The sequence below is a fragment of the Vigna angularis genome, chromosome 5 (genome assembly GCF_016808095.1).
Source record: "Vigna angularis cultivar LongXiaoDou No.4 chromosome 5, ASM1680809v1, whole genome shotgun sequence".
In the NCBI taxonomy this organism is placed as follows: domain Eukaryota; kingdom Viridiplantae; phylum Streptophyta; class Magnoliopsida; order Fabales; family Fabaceae; genus Vigna; species Vigna angularis.
The window spans coordinates 4,270,781-4,291,268 of NC_068974.1; the positions used below are offsets into that span (position 1 = coordinate 4,270,781).

A 20,488-nucleotide genomic window follows, 5' to 3' on the forward strand; every position below is an offset into this window, starting at 1 on the left:
AATATAAGAATTTCTCATAAATAAAACTAAATTCTGCCTAAAACATTAGAATCCCCACTTCCAGATTTTTCATCCAATCTTGAATCATAGCATCGTAAACTGTTGAACTGCATGAAACATTTACTTTCTTCTTTAATCATGAAACATTTACTTCCAAATTTGACATCCAATCTTGAATCATAGACAATAATTCTCTTTCGTTTAGGTTCAACTGTGAAATTGAAATTGAAATTGATGATTGCGATGAGAAGGAAGATGCCGCATGATGTGGAGGTTTTTAAAAATTGGGGATTTTGGTGTTCTTGGGTTCTGATATAGGTCTCTCTGGTGGTGGAGGAAGATGAACTGATGCACGATGAAGGTTTCTGGACTTCGATTTGGCTTCGCGATGGTGGTTTGAGTTTGCAGGTTTTCTTCGCCATGGCAGCGCGAAGGTCCTGCGGTGGCGAAGATGAAAATGATGATGGTGGAAGGTGGTGGCACAAACGCTGATATCAAACGTGGCACAAACGTGGTACATAATGAGCAAGTAAGTTAACATCATACGTCGTACACCGTTAACCACGTCAAATTAAATTTAACGTCGTTGGTTTTCGAGGACTAAAAATTAGAGTTTCTTAAAGTCAAGGATCAAAGTGTACAAAAATTTGAAAGAAGGACGAAATCTAAAATCGCATGATAGTTGATGGACTAAAAATATATTTAACCCATCTAAATATATAAGTTATTAATTTATTATGTTGTTATAAAGAGGTTAATTAAGTGAATTTGCTGAATAAAAATATAAAACAAGTTGGAAGAATTAAATGACTCAACCTACAAATCTATGGTAGGCCTAATTATAATCTTTCAATTAAAAAAAATAGAATCAAGTTAAATTTACTTACTTTTAGTTTAGCATGTAATAATAAGTCACCTGAACTAGATTTACTCGCTTTAACAATTACAATAGCTAGATTCAAAATTAAAACGTTGTATAACACTATTTGAAAACTTTGAATACATAATTTATTTATTTATCTAAATATATAAGTTATTAATTTATTATCTTGCCATAAAAAGGTGAATTAAATGAATTTATTGAAAACGAAAATATGAAACATTTTGGGAGAATTAAATGAGCCAATCCACAAATCTATAATAGGTCGAGTTATAAATTTTTTATTAAGAAAAAAAGAAGTTACATTAAGTTCACTTTTAACTCAATATGTAATAAGCCGTGCACGCTAGATTTATTTACTTTAACTAGATTTATTTACTTTAACTAGATTTATTTACTTTAACACTCTTGTTCATATATGTGAAGAAAAAAAACCTAAATTATCTATGAATTAGAAACATTTTAAATTGCATAATTTGGAAATCTATTCTACATTATACAATCTTGAACTAAAAAATGTATTTAAAATTGTACAATGTAGAAATGCAGTAGAAATTGTAAAATTTGAAATACATTTATAGATTTCAAAATGTATTCAATGCTACATAATGCAAAATACATTCAAAATTATATAATCCAATATATGTTTTTAAGTTATGTAATATGAAGATCCATTCGTAAAATTTGGGATAGATTGTCATACCATAAAATTCATAAATGGATTTCAAACTACATAACTTAAAAATGCATTGAATATTTCCTAATTCATAAATGTAATATGAATTATGTAATCAATAAATACATTCTAGGTTATATAATTTAAAAATTAAAAACACATTCTAACTTATATAATCTAAGAATGTATTCCAAATTACATAATCTAAAATATATTTTTAAATTACGCAATCTAAAAATTATGTAATCTATAATACAATTTTGAATTATAAAATTCAAAATTCCGCTTAATTTAGAATTTTAAATCTATAACATGTTTTCAAATTCTACAATTTGAAAATCTAAAGCTTGAACATTTTATACCTTTCCAGCACTTTGATGGAGTGAAATCAGAAAACATAGGGTACAAAAAGGAATTGTCTTTAGCATTGTGGTAAAGTAGCCCAATAGGCCCAATACAAAAATGATATATATTTTATCCATTTTAACAAGCAGTTATATCATTTCTGTGCCCTTTGCAACAGTTCCCTTCCCACCGTTGCAGGTCGTGACTCCATAGGAGAGCTTTTACGCCTTATCACTGTATGTGCCTTTCCTATCTTTTTCTTCCCTTTTATGTTCTTGGTTTCGTTATGTTTCTCAGGGGTTTCAAACACTTACGTTGTGATGTAGAACTTTTCCTTTTTGCTGTGCAGAAGAATGATGTAAAACTGTTATAAATGTTCTTCCAGCAAAAGAAGAAAATAAATAATTTTGATAGGATTGTTTTGTTTAACGTTGATTGGTATTGGTGAATGGTTCCCTTTTGCTCAAATCTAGCGTAGGTTGCCGTGCCATGCAGTTGTGAAAACAGTTGAAATAAAGGGTAGGCACGTTATCGAGTTCGGGTTTCTTGTGTTTTTAGTGAACTCCTGTTATAATAATGGAAACCCCGTCTTCGAATGGATCGGTTTCGAAGCGTTCACTGAGGAGGAAAGTGAATTTGAGAAACTATGATGAGGATCTGATGGATGAGTTGTTTGAGAAGCAGTTGGGGGGCGGTTTGAAGAAGAGGAGTAGGACCAAAGAGGATTTGGAGAAGGAGACTGAGACTGAGGCTATGATTGCGATGTCGCTTGGTTTCCCAATTGATGCTTTGCTCGATGAGGAGGTTAGGGCTGGGGTTGTGAGGCAGTTGGGTGGGAAGGAGCAGAATGATTACATAGTCATAAGGAATCATATATTGGCTTTGTGGAGGAGGGGGAATGTGAGGTTGTGGTTGAGTAAAGGGATGATTAGAGAAACTGTGAGTAATGAGTATGAGCATTTGATTAATTCTGCTTATGACTTCCTTTTGTACAATGGCTACATAAATTTTGGGGTTTCACCAGCATTTACTTCTCAATTGTCTGAGTCAAATGAGGGAACTGCTATTGTTATTGGTGCTGGCCTGGCAGGGTTGGCAGCTGCGAGGCAGCTGTTGTTGTTTGGTTACAAGGTTGTGGTTTTGGAAGGTAGAAGTCGGCCTGGTGGGCGAGTTTATACTCAGAAGGTAGGGCGTGATGGGAAATTTTCTGCCATTGATCTTGGTGGGAGTATTATCACTGGCATTCATGCTAACCCTTTGGGGGTTCTGGCTAGACAACTTTCTATACCACTTCATAAAGTCAGAGATAATTGCCCTTTATATAAGCCAAATGGGGCACCGGTTGATACAGAAATGGATGCAAGGGTTGAATATGTATTTAATAGGTTGCTTGACAAGGTTATGGAGCTGAGACAAATTATGGGTGGGTTCGCAAGTGATACTTCACTTGGTTCAGTCTTGGAGACGCTCAGGCAGTTGTATAGTGTGACCAAAAGTACTGATGAGAGGCAGTTGCTTGATTGGCATCTTGCAAATTTGGAATATGCAAATGCTGGGTGCCTTTCAAATCTTTCGGCTGCCTATTGGGATCAGGATGATCCTTATGAAATGAGTGGTGATCACTGCTTTCTTGCTGGAGGGAATACGAGGTTGATAAAAGCTCTATGTGAAGGGGTTCCTATTTTCTATGGAAAGACGGTCAATACTATAAGATATGGAGATGAGGGTGTTGAGGTCATTGCTGGGGACCAAGTCTTTCAAGCAGATATTGCCTTATGTACTGTGCCCCTTGGAGTTCTGAAAAAGAAGGCCATCAATTTTGAACCTGAATTACCTGCAAGGAAACTGGCAGCAATTGAGAGGATGGGGTTTGGGCTGCTGAACAAAGTTGCTATGGTTTTTCCTTATGTATTTTGGGGGGAAGATCAAGACACATTTGGATGTCTCAACGAATATAGTCATCAACGTGGGGAGTTTTTCCTATTTTACTGTTACCACACGGTTTCTGGAGGCCCAGCACTTGTTGCGCTGGTAGCTGGGGAAGCGGCACAAGTCTTTGAATCCACAAATCCTTCCATTTTGCTCCATCGTGTGTTGAGTGTTTTAAAAGGTATCATATCTATTTTATCAATGTGAATGAAAAATTGAATGCCTGTGTTATTATTGTATTTATTTATCCAATTAGGGTGATGTTTTGTAGGCATATTTGAATTGGGTGAACTTAACATATACGTTCTGTCTTAAAAATATAGTAAAACTGAAAATAAGCTTAAAAGGGTGATATAACATGGTTCTATTTAAAAGATGGAACTATGTAAAATAGGACAGAATAGGTTCATTAAATATTGTTTTAATTATAAAAACAGTGTTGTTAAATAGCCTTAATAACAATTGCGTTACTGAATTGCTTGGATATGCAATAGCGGCCACTATAATTTTGTGGTTGTGGTCTGCATTCTTCATTTGCCAGTTATCTCTAACTAGTATCTGACAAATTAAACTGATTTAATATGTCAATTTGTTATGCAATTTATTTTTATTTTGCATGCCACTTTTTTATGCATATATAATTGATATATATCATATACTTCAGTTACTTTGCAACTTGCTGTTTGCCTTTGGCAAGACTTGTGCCATTTGGAATTGAAAAAACTCATTCACTGCAATTTTTGCCACAAATTCATCTTCTCTTCATGTAACACCTTCTGTTCACTCAGCACCATGAAACTTTCTTTGTTTTGGTTGTTTGGCTGCCTCAACCTCTATAAGACATCCTTGATGATTTCACCTATTTGTCCCTATCAACCGTTGAGTCTTTGTTTATTGCAACTTACTTGCATATCCCCTTGCATCATAATACTATTGAAGATGTTATTTAGTTATTTTGGAAATTCATGAAATATTGTTCTTTTGGATTGCATTCATTTAAAATTGAATCTTTCCTTTGGGCTTTAATTTGGATATTTTTTTTTATCTTTATATAATGGTACCAAATAAATAGATTGAGATTTAGTAATCCTACAAAATAAAATTGCTTAAATTGTAAGGGTATTACATGCATTATTTAATTATATTCTCTTACTTTATGGTAAGTTGTACTTTTATATTCATGGGATCCTACACTAGTAAAAAAAAAGGATTTTAACTCGCGTATTTGACACCGATTTAGTTGTAACCGAAGCAAAAAATGGTATGGTGACATTTTTGTAATTATCCCAAACATATATGCCTCAGTTCAAAAAGAATAGATGCCTAAAACTGATGCGGTGACAGTTGTTAGGATATTTATTTTATTTATCATGATTATATTGTGTCTAGGGTTACCCTATTTATCATGATTATATTGTGTCTAGGGTTACCCTAATTATCATGTACTCTTGTATCAATTTATTTTATAAATAGAAGATTATGAGAGGGATCAATCAAGCCCTCTAGAATTATTTTATAGTTTAATTCTCAAGTTGGTATCAGAGCGGGTCGATCCTGTTCTGGTTTCTGTCTCGTAGCATTTGTTCGGCGCAACAGTTTGTCGTCGCCCTTCACTATCCGCCGCTGGCCACCGTTCGGCCACCGGTTGCCGCCGCCGGCCTTCGTCCATCGCTGTCACAGTTCTGTCCGTCTAAACCCTTAGGGTTTTCTTGTTCCTCGCTGGTACTATTCGTCTTCTTCAGAGATGGTGTCTGGCAGTACTCTTTCCTTCTCCGGAAGTCCATCAATTACTTCCGAGAAGCTAAATGGAAAAAATTATCTATCATGGTCTGCTGCCGTTGAAATGTGGTTCCTTGGCCAAGGGCATTATGACCACGTTGAGCGAGATGGAAGCCATGTGCCTACTGAAAAAGCTAATAAGTGGAAACAAGCAGATTTCCAGTTGTGCCCTGTTATGGCAATCAGTGGAACCCAAACTTCTTGTATCTCTGAGGGCTTTCAAAACTTGTCACTCCTTTTGGAAGAAAGCCCAAAGCATTTATGCCAACAATATTCAACGTCTCTATGACACTGCGAAGAAGCTTGCATCTCTTAAAATGATAGACCATGATATGGTGTCCTTCATGGCTGAAGCCCAATCTGCTGTCGAAGAACTCAGGATGTTTTTGGAAGCGGACCCATTAGAGGATATGAAAAAGAAACTAGACAAATTTTACATGGTGTTGATCCTTCGTGCCCTACATCCCGATTTTGATCATCTTAGAGATCAACTTCTAACTAGTCATGAGGTCTCCTCCATGGAAACATTGACCACTCGCCTTCGGCGTGTCCTGGTACCTCAAACTCAAGAAGCGCATGAATTAGTGGAACCATCTGTCATGGTTGCCACACGAGGAAGAGGAGGACGAGGAGGTCGGGGACGTCCTCAATGAACATACTTTAAAAGGACGGGTCACACTCAAGAGAATTGCTACTCCTTACATGATTTTCCTTCCAAAACCGCCAATATTTTGAAGACTGAAACTTCCACTTCTATGTTTTCTGAGGATGAATATCAAGAGTATTTAAGGTTAAAGTCTAACAGCTTGGCACATCCATCTCAATCTCCCAGTACATCAACAACCTGCGTTTCTCAATCTATGGAAGGTCAAAATTCATGGGTAATTGACTCAGGTGCTTTTGATCACATTTCTTGTAATACCTCTTTGTTCTCATCTATTTCCTTTCGAGAAAAACCTCATTTCATAACCCTTGCAAATGGATCTAAAAGTTCTTCCAAAGGAGTCGATCATGTTTCTTTGTCTCCCTTCCTCAATCTCAACTCTGTCCTTTTTGTCCCTAATTGTCCTTTTAATTTAATTTCCCTAAGCCAGTTGACCAAAATGTTAAATTGTTCAATAACCTTTGATCATAAATCTTTTGTTATACAGGAGTGTGGTTCGGGGAGATAGATTGGAGAAGGATATGAAGCTGGCGGATTATACCATTTTGGATCTTGTCCAAGGGTGTCCTGTGTTGCTCCTCCTAATCCTAAAGTGCTACATGATCGACTTGGTCATCCTCATTTGTCCAAATTAAAAAAGATGTGTCGTGAACTTAGTGGTCTCCAAACCTTAGAAGGCGAGTCATGTCAATTAGGAAAACATGTTAATTCTTCCTTTCCTAAAAGGTCTTAATCAATATGTAATTCTAGTTTTTCCATCATCCATTTTGATATATGGGGACCTAGTCATATCTCCTCCTTTGGTTTTAGATATTTTGTTACCTTTATTGATGAATATTCAAGATGTACTTGGGTTTATCTTATGAAAAATTGTTCTGAATTGTTAGCTATCTTTATATCATTTTTTAGTGAAATCAAGAATCAATTTGGTCAAGTAATTAAAATATTAAGAAGTGATAATGCAAAAGAGTATTTCTCATCCTCCTTTTCTGCCATCTTGAGTTCCCTTGGTATCTTACATCAGTCTACTTGTTCTCATACACCGTAGCAAAATGGTATAGCAGAACGAAAAAATAGACACTTTTGAAACTGCCCGTACCTTTTTGCTTGGTGCCCATATTCCTGTCCATCACTGGGGGATGCCATCTTAATTGCATGTTATCTTATTAATTGGATGCCCTCTTCCTCTCTTGATAATAAAGTTCCTTTCTCCATTCTGTTTCCTAATGATCCTCTCTTTCATACATCTCCCCGAGTGTTTGGTTGTGTATGTTTTGTTCATGACAAGGTCTAGACAAACTCTCCGCTCGCGCTCTCAAATGTGTCTTCTTAGGCTATTCTCGACTTCAAAAAGGATATCGGGAGCAGGTCCTTCCTATTCCAATGGCTGAGTCAAATAGCTCCACTGTCTCTATCATTCCAAGTTTTGATCACAATCCTCCTACACCCGTTTCTTCACATACTGAGATCATCCCAAATAGGGCCCCAATGGATAGTCTACCTCCCCAAGACAATGGTGAATCTCCTACTTCAGATTCTTCTCCCTCATCACCTCCTCCCACGCCTCCTGGTGAAAATGATTCAGCATGACCTATTGTCCTCAGAAAAGGTACTCGTTCCACTCGAAACCCTCATCCCATTTATAATTTTCTTAGCTATCATCGATTATCGTCCTCCTATTTTTCTCTTTTATCCTCAGTGTCCTCTGTTGTTATACCCAAGAATGTGAAAGAAGCACTTGATCATCCTAGATGGTGACAAGCTATGATTGCAGAGATGCAGGCTCTTGACTACAGTAATACTTGGGAGCTGGTGCCCCTTCCCCTGGACAAAAAGGCAGTTGCCGATGGGTGTATGCAGTTAAAGTCGGTCCTGATGGTGAAATTGATCGGCTCAAAGCTCGACTTGTTGCAAAAGGTTACACTCAGGTTTATGGTCTCGATTATTGTGACACTTTCTCTCTTGTAGCCAAGATGACTACTATTCGCCTCTTCTTTGCCATGGTAGCCATTCGTCACTGGCCACTTCATCAATTGGATATTAAGAATGCCTTCCTACATGGTGATCTTGAGGAATAAGTTTATATGGAGCAACCTCCTGGTTTTGTTGCTTAGAGGGAGTCTGGTATGGTATGCAAATTGCATCGATCTCTATATGGCATCAAGCAATCCCCACGTGCTTGGTTTGGAAAGTTTAGCTTCATTGTTCAAAAATTTGGGCTAAAACACAGTGAAGCAGACCATTCGGTTTTTTACTGTCATTCTTCTCTTGGGAAATGTGTTTACTTAATAGTATATGTTGATTATATTGTCTTTACAGGAAATGATGCTGTTGGAATATCTCAACTAAAAGAGTACTTGTGTAGACATTTTCAAACCAAGGATCTTGGAAGTCTCAAATACTTCTTAGGCATTGAAGTAGCGCAATCAAAAGATGGAGTTGTAATCTCCCAAAGGAAGTATGCTCTTGATATATTACAAGAAACAGGCATGATTGATTGTAGACCGGTAGACAGTCCCATGGACCTAAACCAGAAATTAAGGACAAAAGAAGGTGAATTATTCTTCGATCTAGAGAGGTATAGGAGGCTGGTTGAAAAACTGATTTATCTCATTATTACAAGGCCAGATCTATCCTTTGCAGTTGGAGTGGTTAGTCAGTTCATGCAGGCTCCATGTGTTGACCATTGGAATGCTCTCATTCGCATTCTAGGTATGTAAAGAAGGCTCCCGGGCAAGGATTGTTATATGAAGATAAAGGAAGCATTCATGTCTCTGGATATTGTGATGCAGATTGGGCAGGTTCATCTATTGATAGACAGTCTATTACAGGATATTGTGTTTTTATGGGAGGAAACATTATTTCATGGAAAAGTAAGAAAGAAAATGTAGTAGCTCGATCAACCGCTGAAGCCGAGTATAGGGCAATGGCGTAACTAACATGTAAACTTATATGGGTGAAACAATTCCTTGAAGAGCTTAAATTCTATGACATGCATACTATGAAGATGTATTGCGACAATCAAGTTGCTCTCCACATTGCATCAAATTCAGTGTTTCACGAGACGACTAAACATATAGAAATTGATTGTCATTTTGTTCGTGAAAAGTTGTTGACTAAAGAAATATGTACTGAGTTTATTGGGTCAAACGATCAACTCGCAGATGTATTGACCAAGTCATTAAGGGTCCTCGGATTGAGTTTATTTGTTCCAAGCTTGGTACATACAATTTGTACGTTCCAGCTTGAGGGGGAGTGTTAGGATATTTATCCTATTTATCATGATTATATTGTGTCTAGGGTTACCCTATTTATCATGATTATAGTGTGTCTAGGGTTAGGGTTACTCTAATTATCATGATTATATTGTGTCTAGGGTTACCCTAATTATCATGTACTCTTATATCAATTTATTTTTATAAATAAAAGATTATGAGAGGGATCAATCAAGCCCTCTAGAATTATTTTACAGTTTAATTCTCAAGTGCATTTTTGTAATTATCGTGCAATGGTATATGCTTCGGTTGCCTAACACTGACGCGGTGACATTTTTGTAATTATCGCACAAAGGTATATGCCTCGGTTCAAAAAGAACGATGCCCAAAACTGTTGGATTTTAGAGAATAAAAATAGATGAATATTGGCTGGCTGAAATATTTCATCTTATTAAATGCAACTTAATTTAAATACATTTAGAAATAACTAACTAAAATATCACATCTTGTGATTCTAGCAACCACTACTAAAGACTTGGCTGAAAAATAGGAAATAACTGACCCACTAACAGCTATTGACTAATTTAAAAAAATAAATCTAAAATCTTCCTAATTTCATCCAACTAACAAGGTAGTCCTCAACACTCCTCCTTGCCTTGGAGGCTGCAAACTCCTAGCTTATTCCTTAGGAATTCGAACTTGTTTAGTGAAAAAGATTTGGTAAATATGTCAGCAGCTTGGTCTTCCGAGCAGTAGTAAACTAAACATGCCTTGCCACTTTCCTGAACTTCTCTTAAGTGAAACAACTTCACATTAAAATGCTTGGTCTTCTCATGAAATACAAGATTATGTGAGATTGAAATTGCTGCTTGATTATCAACAAAATCTTCTGTGCATTTATCTTGCTTCATACCCAAATCTGTTAAAATATTCTTCAACCAAATAACTTGATTTACAGCTGCTACAGCTGAAATGAACTCAGTTTCTGTTGTTGCTGAGCTACAACCTCTTGCTTCTTGGAGCACAAGAGAAAACACCTGAACCCATACTAAAACAGTACCCTGAAGTACTCTTCATATCATCCAAGCTACCAGCCCAATCACTGTCAGAGAAACCGAATAATTTAAAGTTTTGTACCTTGTAGTACTTAACTCCATAATTGACAGTTCTTTTGATGTATCTTACAACTCTCTTGGCTGCCTTCAAGTGCAGTTCACTAGCACAATGCATAAATCTTGACAGCAAGCTAACTGGGAATAAGATGTCAGGCCTTGTGGATGTAAGATACATTAGACACCCAATCAAACTTCTAAAATAAGAAGTTGATGAAGCTTATTTTAGAAGTTTGATTGGGTGTCTAATGTATCTTACATCTTATTTCCAGTTAGCTTACTGTCAAGATTTATGCATTGTGCTAGTGAACTGCACTTGAAGGCAGCAAAGAGAGTTGTAAGATACATCAAAGGAACTGTCAATTATGGAGTTAAGTACTATAAGGTACAAAACTTTAAATTATTTGGTTTCTCTGACAGTGATTGGGCTGATAGCTTGGATGATATGAAGAGTACTTCAGGGTACTGTTTTAGTATGGGTTCAGGTGTTTTCTCTTGGTGCTCCAAGAAGCCAGAGGTTGTAGCTCAGTTAACAGCAGAAGTTGAGTCCATTTCAGCTGTGAATCAAGTTATTTGGTTGAGGAATACTTTAACAAATTTGGGTATGAAGCAAGATAAATGCACAGAAGTTTTTGTTGATAATCAAGCATCAATTTCAATCTCACATAATCCTGTATTTCATGGGAAGACCAAACATTTTAATGTGAAGTTGTTTCACTTAAGAGAAGTTCAAGAAAGTGGCAAGGCATGTTTAGTTTACTGTTGCTCGGAAGACCAAGATGCTGACATATTTACCAAATCTTTTTCACTCAACAGGTTCGAATTTCTAAGGAATAAGCTAGGAGTTTGCAGCCTCAAGGCAAGGAGGAGTGTTGAGAACTGCCTTGTTAGTTGCATGAATTTAGGAAGATTTCAGATTTATTTTTTTAAATTAGTCAATGGCTATTAGTGGGTTAGTTATTTCCTATTTTTCAGCCAAGTCATTAGTAGTGGTTGCTAGAATCACGAGATGTGATATTTTAGTTAGTTATTTCTAAATGTATTTAAATTAAGTTGCATTTAATAAGATGAAATACTTCAGCCAGCCAATATTCATCTGTTTTGATTCTCTAAAAACCAACAATTCGCGCAAAGGAATATGCCTTGGTTATTTAGAGAACCGAGGCATAAAATAACTGAATATTTTTTCAATTTTTTTGAGAGGGTTTAGGCAGCAGTTCTTTATAGAATTGAGGCCATAGACCCTTATTGCCTTGGTTAAAAAAATAACCGAGGTAATAACATGTTTTTAGGGTTAAATTTCGCAAACGAGTCTCTTGCACATTTGTAAACTCCTTTACGCCACTGCTGCTCTCTCCACGCCTTCCAGACCATCATCTTCAATTTCTTTCATTTTTTTCTTTCGTTTTTCGTTGATTAATTGTTTCTCTATCGTTGTCTTTCATTTTTACCAATTAATTTTGTGCACATGTGCTCTTTGTATGTTTATTTGGTTTATTTCAGCACAGAAGCCACCTTCAACCTTCAAGGTTAGTTTCATTTTAAGTTTTTGATGTTTTCGTTTTGTAAAGTTTGAGAAAAAACATTGTTTTTTTTGTAAAAATAGAAAACGGTTATTCGGAGTGTAAGTTAGAGTCTTTTTATGATTTGCAATGCAAATATTTTTTAAACTTCAGATTACAGGTTTGTTTATGGGTTTGTGTTCTTGTATATATGCTATGGAATGTTTGCATAAACGAATAATCTTTTTAAAAAAAAGTTCTAGACCCCAATTGAATCAGATTACAGGTTTGTTTCTGGGTTTGTGTTCTTGTATATATGCTATAGAATGTTTGCATAAACGAATAATCTTTTTAAAAAAAAGTTCTAGACCCCAATTGAGGTCATAGACCCTTAAATTAATTATTTTTAAGGGTTTATGGTCTCGGTTCAAACCAGAACTGAGACAATAATCATTAGGTTTTTACTTCGGTTTTTGAACCGAGGTCAAAAGTCCGGACTTTTTACCTCGTTTGAATATACCTCGGTTCTGTAATCATGGTCATAAACCCAAAACAACCGAGGCAATAACCCTTCGTTGCACTAGTGTTACTTTGATTGAAAATAGCATGCTTTAGCAGCTTGATGCTGCTTTTTGCAGATTATAGTGTAGGGTTATGTTGTCATGGTCATTGGCCGCTGTAGTAGACAAGATTGCTGCTTGTTGTGAATAGATTGATCTTGATAGAGCAATCAACAGGAAAATGCTCAAATTATAAGTGTTTACATTGTAGAACCAAATTTTAGGGGTTTGAACGTAACATAGGTGTTTTCTTTAGAGGAATAGCTTAGACACTCCTTTTGTCGTTTCCCGAATACTGAGTAGATGGCCTTTTGCACACCCTCTATCTCCTTTAATTGTCCTCACCTACATTTTCCAGCAATCGCCTTTGTTTTATGGCCAGCACATAGTAGTTTGTGAGAATCTTCTTTGTTAATATATTTTCACCTTCTCCTTTAATTGTCCTCACCTACATTTTCCAGCAATCGCCTTTGTTTTATGGCCAGCACATAGTAGTTTGTGAGAATCTTCTTTGTTAATATATTTTCACCTTCTTATTGCTCTGCATTTGTTGCTCTATTTTCCCACTCACTATCTAGCATGTCTGGAATCCACTTGCCCGACCCCTTCTCTCTCTGTTCTTGTGATAAACTCTTTTTGAATAAGTTAGCTTATTAGAATTGGTTACTTGTTAGTTTTGTATTACTTATTTGTTAGAATTTCTTAACAAATTTTAGTATATTAGCTTTTTAGAATGGGTTAACATATCTATTTTGTATTTCCTATCTATCACCTATGTGTAAGTTGCTTATATCTTTTTTGAGTATCTTTGATAAAAGGATCCTTATAATTATGTGAATTAGTTAAGAGATGATCTATCTCTTAGGTAGTTTTTCCATTTGCACTCTCAATTTGGTATTAGAGTGAGTAAATCCCGCTCAGTCATTGTTTGTTGAGCCCCATTTTGCTTATCGTTGGCCACTGTTATATTTATTTCACGTCTCTTTTCATGTCTCTGGACGTGTATTTTGTTCATGATGTGTTCCCTAGGTTTACCAAGCTCTTTGTAAGTGCTATCAAATGTGTTCCCCATGGTACTCAAAATTTTGTTTCAAAACATAAGGTCGTATGACACAATGATCTTCTTCTCCTTCTCCAATCTCGTGTTGTCTGAAAGTCGTGTTTTTGTTGGATTAGTGTTGAAAATTGCAACTCAACAACTCATGTGGAAGTGGCAAGTCTCGCAATGCAGTTTCTCCTAGTGGGAAGAGAGAAGCTGATAGTCCTACTTGAAGAACTCCAAATATATTTATTTATGTAGCGTACCATGGTGGGCAGAATTGAGTTTGTTAACTCAAGTGATAAATTAGCATATATCTTCATTAAGTCTTTACGAGGACCTAAAATTAATTATGTGTAACAAACTTGTTACATATGATTTATATGCACCAACTTGAGAGAGAGTGTTAAATATTGTTAAGATATCATTTGATATTGAGTTATAATATCTTGTGTTATTTAAAATATTATATGTTTCTTGGTTTAGTCCATATTTTATTGTATGATTCTTCATTATAAATACATTATTCTATGTTGTATGTTCTACTACACAAGAGAATTAATCTTATACTTAGTTTTTCACTACTTTCACAGCCAAAGACTAAATTACTTTGGCCGTGTTCATTTTTGAAACTAGTGCAATGATGTCCAAGTAATCCATTCCACAAGTTTGTGTGAACCCTTTGGCCACTAATTTAGCCTTATACCTCTCAATTCTCCCATTTGCACCCAACAGGTTTTTATTCTAGGTGGTATGTTGACTATTTTTCAGTTATTGTTCTTCTCCAATGTCTCCATTTCCAAATCCATGGCGTGTTTCCATGTTTTGTCAATTAATGCCTCAAATACAGAAGAAGGTATGGTTGTAGTATTTAGGCTTGTGGCGAAGGTTCTATTGATATGTGAGAATTTTTCAAAGGATAAGGTGGTTTAGAGTAGCCTCTGGTTACTTTTCTTAGAGCAATTGGGAGATCTAAGTTCTACTCTACCTATCCTATTGGTTCTACAAAAAGAAGTTCATCACAGTTAGTAGAATTAGAATTTATAGGATCAGACACATTTACTTTATGTAATAATATAGGGTTGAACTCTTGAGTTCCAGTAGATCTTACTATAGCTTTTCCTCTTTGAGTGTGCACCAGATTCTTTGCTAATATTGTATCATCATGTGATCTAATAACTGGTTTTGCAGATTCAGAATTTTGACATGTAGATTTAGGATTTTGATTCACCTCTACTCTTTTCCTCTCAGCTTCAAATTCAATGATATTACTCTTTTGAATTTCATTATTGGGTGCAAAAGATAGATTTGGGACTATATATATAAGGCTCATCATCTTCCTGTCTTAACTCTCCTCATTAGGATGAGATAGTTAAAATAGCTAACTTGCTTGTTTGACACTGTTTTGTTGAAAGGAGAATGAAAGCACATGTACCCTTTCTATGCGACAGAGGACCCTAAGAAAACACATTTAATAGTCCTTGAGTCTAGTTTTTCCTTTTGTTGTTAGCAAACCTATACAAATGAGACACCCAGATATTTTTGGTGGAAGGTTAAGTGTATAAGTTATATGTGAATAAAATGAGTGGAGATCTTTCATGGGTCTTTTTAGTGACAAAATGGTGGAAGGTAATACGTTTATTAAATAAGTGGCAATAAGTATGGCTTCTCGCAAAAGTTTTTTGGAACATTATTTCTAAAAAAATGGGTGCTTTTGTTTGTATGGTAAGTGCCTATTTTTTCGCTTAACAAATCCATTTTGTTGGGCTGTGTATATACATGAGAATTCATGGATTATCCCTTTTGTTTCAAAAAAAATATATTCAAGGTATGATTGAAATAATCTTTAGCATTATCAAACCTAAGTTTCTTGATAGTAGCACCAAATTGATTTTTAATCAATGACACAAACTGCATAATAATAGAGCCAACTTTAGATTTGTGTTTAAGGATAAAAAGCAATGATATCCTTGTACAATCGTCAATCATCAGTAAAGTAATAAACCGTTTAGTCCTTGAAATATTAGAGGTACTCCGCACATCTCTATGAACAAGTATAAGGGAGAATTGCTTATTTTATTACTCATAGAAAAAGGTATACATTTGTGCTTTGCCAGCTCACACACCTCGCCGTGTAGACTCCACATATTTCAATTTTTGAACAGGAAATAATACCTTTATTACACAAAATGAAGGATGTCCTAGACGACAATGAAACAATTGAATTTTTTCTTTGTTGGTAATGGAGGATTCAAACATCAAAATTTACTCTTGATGGGCAGATTCAGATCTTCTATGACCATTCCATTCTCTAGCATGTCCGATTTCTTGTCCCGATTCCATTCTCTAGCATGTCCAATCACCCTCCCCGATTTCTTGTCCAGTAATATGTAAATGAACACATTTTTCCACATTATTCTGGAAGGACCTTACTCTTTCCATTTCCTAATGGTTGAGTTGGATAGATCCTCCTTGATTTTCATGAGCTGCTTGGCCCCTCTCTTTGGAGGACCACCTTTGTACCCTAATCTTTGCTCTAGGGTTTTCCATGAACTTCCAACATTTGTCCCTAGGGCGTTGTAACTTGTTGCAATAATTACACCATACTCATTTACTTTTCATTTCAGCCATTACAATTATGTGCAATTAAGGCAGAGAAATAAATTGATAAGTGAACTAGACATAGCCGGTTCACCTTTGTTGTTATTTGAGCAAGTAAAGTTGCTTGGTCAGAGTGGGAATAGCATTTCTCTTTGGCTTGTCCATGGAGACATACAACAATGGAGGTATGAAATTATGCAGCAACGAAGGCTTGATTAGATGCATAACATGTGTCAATGAAGTTTGCGATTAGGTTTACACAACAATAAAGGTTGCAACAATAATTTCTCTCTTATTATTCTAGGAAATAAATCCCTAAGATTGTGGGATTGTTATGTTAATAATAAAATCAAGATACAAGAAATATACTAAATTAAAACCAATAGGAATAAAATCTAAAACTTTCTAAAATATCTTGACACTGAACACATTAAATTGAACAATAATGTCTCATTCCATTCCATTTTGTTTCTTTATGTTCTATTCTTCTGTCAAATGCTGCATATGTAATATTAAAGTCCTTGTTCTTGAAATTAGATAGTTTTTATATCTATTCTCTTTCTTATTAGTAAAAACGCATGTTCTACGCACATATGTATTCACTTTTTTTAATATAATAAAATTATAATTATAAAAGTAAATATAAAATTATAATTTTATTGTAGATAGTTTTTATTTATTTTGTAAATAATATTTTATTAAAAATGGTTAAATTTTTTGAAAAAAAGATTGAATTTAAAAAAGATCATTTTAAGGGTAAAATTGGTAAATGATACCTATTAAAGATAAAATTGGAAAAAGAATATGTCACCAAATGAACCGAATTCTCTTTGTATACATTATGTATGTATTATTCTCATTCGAGTGACACTTGCTAGTGGAATACTACGGATATTTCCAATTTCTACCTCATCTGCCTTCTTTGAAATTTTACTTGTTCTGCAGGGATATTTCATCCTAAAGGTATTATTGTGCCTTATCCAATTCAGTCAATTTGTACAAGATGGGGAAGCGATCCCCTTTCTTACGGTTCCTACTCTCATGTTAGTGTGCATTCATCTGGTGATGATTATGATATTCTAGCCGAAAACGTGGGAAACAGACTGTTCTTTGCTGGTGAGGCCACAAGCAGGCAGTATCCAGCAACTATGCATGGTGCTTTCTTGAGTGGCTTGAGGGAAGCTTCACGCATATACAGATCATCACGTCTGCAAAACAGTACTAAGAAATATGGGCCTAAGAATATTGGACCAAACCATGATATTCTGGTTGAATTATTTAAGAGGCCTGATTTTGAATGTGGGAAATTTGCTTTCATTTTTTATTCTTCATCAGAAAGCCTACCCTCAATGGGTCTTCTGCAGGTCACTTTTGGTGACACCGAAGAAAGTCATGAGGAGCTGTTATACAACTATCAGAATTCGATTAAGTGGCCATTACAGCTGTACACTGTATTATCCCGTGAGCAAGCCCAGCAACTACAACTAGTTGAGGGAGGGGATGAAAGCAGACTATCATTTTTGGTCAAAAGCCTTGGCTTGAAGCTCATGGGACCAAGTGCCTTGTTTTCAGCAGGTAACACATTAGTAGCTAACATTGCATATTCTCGAAAAGGCCGTGGGAGGAACCGCTTAATTACTTGTTAAACACCAGAGGGTTTCTGCTTCTTGTCTTTAAATGAAACCTTGTGCTATAATAGAAACACCCTTACAAAAGAATTGTTTTTGAATTATCATGACTTTTCTTTTCTGCTTCTGGGGTGCAAAGTCTGTATATAATAGACTTTCGTAGATCATTGATTTGCTGCTAGAAATAGAGAGGATTTTTGAAGACTTGACTAGTGAGATTATTCAATTTTAGAATATAAGTCTTCAGTCATAGATCAGTTATGTAATCACAGGAAAATTAGATGAAATTTGATGACAGAGAAGTATGACAGTCCAAGAGAGGGGTGAAGAATTTGTAAACAGAGGGGTACTGTTCCCCCGAGTGTATCATCTATTCAAATTTGTGTTCATGTAGAAGTTGTACTTACATATACCCCACCCCACAAAGGACATCACAGTTGTTATTTTATTTTTTTTTATTTTTTTCTGGAGGGCCTGTGTGCCTAATTTGTACTTGTATAATATGATAATTGTTTCTCAATTCCTTGATTGGTCCACACATCCATGAAAGGTTTGCTTTTAGTAGAATTGCTTCATACCTCCGATCTATAATACTAGCTGGAAGAATATGCTGTGCAGAAGAAAACCAGGGGATGAGTTTTAGAACTTTTGTTTTCACGTTTGTATTGTTGAAACGGAGTTTTAGGATGAGAAATGTGGCTTTCAAAATAAGTGGTTATATTTAACTAAAACTCAAGTTATTTTTAGAAGATATTTGTCCAGGTCAAACAATATGGTTAAAACATATTTTGTTTCTTATAAGTTTAGCCTTCTATTTAGTTTTTTATTTTTATTTTTATATATTGGTCTTTAAAATCTATAAAAGTGATGAATTTTTTGTTTAGTTGAGGATTAAAAGTCCACTCTTTTTAAATGTATGGATTAAAAAAAAAGTAACTGTGCCGTTGTTTAAATAAAATTATTTATAAATTAATTAAAGAGAAGGAAAAAAATAATAAAATGCATTAATCAATTTTTCTAAATAAAAATAATTAGAAGTCGGGTGGTTGGTTCTAATTTACAGAAAAAATGAATTTATATTGTTTTATATTTTTAAAAGGTTGTTGAGAAGTTATATTTGTAGTATATATAGATATAAGTAAACATAATCTACATTTACAATTTTATCATTAAGATTCTGTATTCATTCCCAGCCAGCCAGAGAAGTTTTGCATATACTATATAAACAAACAAAGTTACTATTGACAAGCTATGTATAATCACAAATTTGAAACTGAAGTCAATTATTATATACCCCTTTCGGATTTAGTAATATGGGTTAAATATATTTTTAGTATCTAAACTATCAAGCAAATTTGTTTTTAGTTCTTTTTTCAAATTGAGCTACATTTTGATCAAAGGAAATCATAATTTTTCGTCTTCCAAAACTAACAGCGTTAAAAAAATGCTGAGCTGGCTGACGGTGGAGTGTCACACATTTTTTTTGACATCAATCTTTCCAGATTCTCTCCCGTTCCACCAACCCAACTCCATTCCCCCACCATGGATGTTCCCACCGCCTCCTCAGCCACCGACGACCCTCCCCTCCCTTCCGCATCACAAATACCAACACAAGCTAAATTCATTAGCTACAGCTTAACAACAACTCATTCAACCCATTATTTGATTACCACTCCTATTTTTGAATTCATTTGAACAAAATGAAGTAATTGACATTCAAGAAGGAAACAACAAAACACCCAACCAGGCAAACCCGGGTACGAACCCGAATCGCGCTCCTCGACCCGCATCTCGTACGAATTGAGATCGATGGTGACAGTGTCAGCGATTTTGGGATTGGGTCTTGCACCAACAACTGTAGAGCCAAGCTCTTCGAAAATGCCTCTAATAGCGGCGGACTCGGGGTCCTCGTTGTGCTTCATCTTCTCCGATAAGGGCCTGTAGCGCTTCCAAATGTTGCCATCGGAGAACTCCTGGTGTGACTCGATGAGGACCTTGCCGTGTTTGGTGGTGACACAGATGAGGATGACGTGGACTGTCCGAATCGGAGGACTGGAATCGGCGAGGAGGTTTCTCCCTGAGAGAGTTTGAGTTAGAGGTTGTGCACGTTTTTGGTGCCGAGCTTGACGCCCAACGAGGCGAAGGACTCGGAGGATAGGCGGGGTTTGAGCCAATCGGAGAGGGATTGGGGAGACGTGAAGTTGTGGGGGCATGGGGGTAGGGTGTTGAGGGCAGTGGCTGTGGTGGTATTTTTGGAAGGTGTTGCGGTGAGGGACATGGTGAGGAATTTGAGGAAGCGGCGTGAGAAGGGGCAGCGGGTGGAAGCGATGTTGGGCTGATGGGGCAGTGGGTGGGTGGGGGGGCGTTGCGCTGATGAAGGTTTGGGTGATTTTAGTTTTCTGATTTGGGTCTCTATGGTGGTGGGAGGAGATGAACTGATACGCGTTGGGGATTTTTTTGGCAGTGGAGATGGAGGTTTTACGTTGGCTATGGAGGTGAGTGTGGTGGAGGGTGGTTGCACATGGGGGTTTCACAGTTGATGGTGGCGCCGGAGATGT

The 20,488-nt window shown here is 36.0% G+C and overlaps 1 protein-coding gene and 1 pseudogene across 4 annotated transcripts; both read left to right on the top strand.

The window, feature by feature from the left end:
• The first annotated feature begins 2,051 nt into the window (after positions 1-2,051).
• LOC108339711 (lysine-specific histone demethylase 1 homolog 2) lies at positions 2,052-18,505 on the top strand. 4 transcript variants are annotated; one of them, XM_052877939.1, is made up of 3 exons: positions 2,052-2,137; positions 2,375-4,011; positions 17,248-18,505. In XM_052877939.1, the coding sequence occupies exons 2-3, from the start codon at positions 2,478-2,480 to the stop codon at positions 17,946-17,948; spliced, it is 2,235 nt and encodes a 744-aa protein (XP_052733899.1). In that variant the 5' UTR covers positions 2,052-2,137; positions 2,375-2,477; the 3' UTR covers positions 17,949-18,505. The 4 variants fall into 4 exon arrangements, with proteins under 4 accessions (XP_052733899.1, XP_017432395.1, XP_052733900.1 ...); XM_017576906.2 differs by having other exon boundaries at positions 2,053-2,137; positions 2,251-4,011; XM_052877940.1 differs by having other exon boundaries at positions 2,053-2,137; positions 2,380-4,011.
• A 1,234-nt stretch (positions 18,506-19,739) lies between these two features.
• LOC108339146 (uncharacterized) lies at positions 19,740-20,269 on the top strand (annotated as a pseudogene).
• Positions 20,270-20,488: the final 219 nt, after the last annotated feature.

What these genes read in the sequence shown, in the direction of transcription:
- LOC108339711 (XM_052877939.1), top strand. Translation starts at nt 2,478, where the DNA reads ATGGAAACCCCGTCTTCGAATGGATCGGTTTCGAAGCGTTCACTGAGG. An exon ending in TGTGTTGAGTGTTTTAAAAG is followed by an intron (nt 4,012 to 17,247) that starts GTATCATATCTA and finishes CTTGTTCTGCAG; the next exon opens with GGATATTTCATCCTAAAGGT.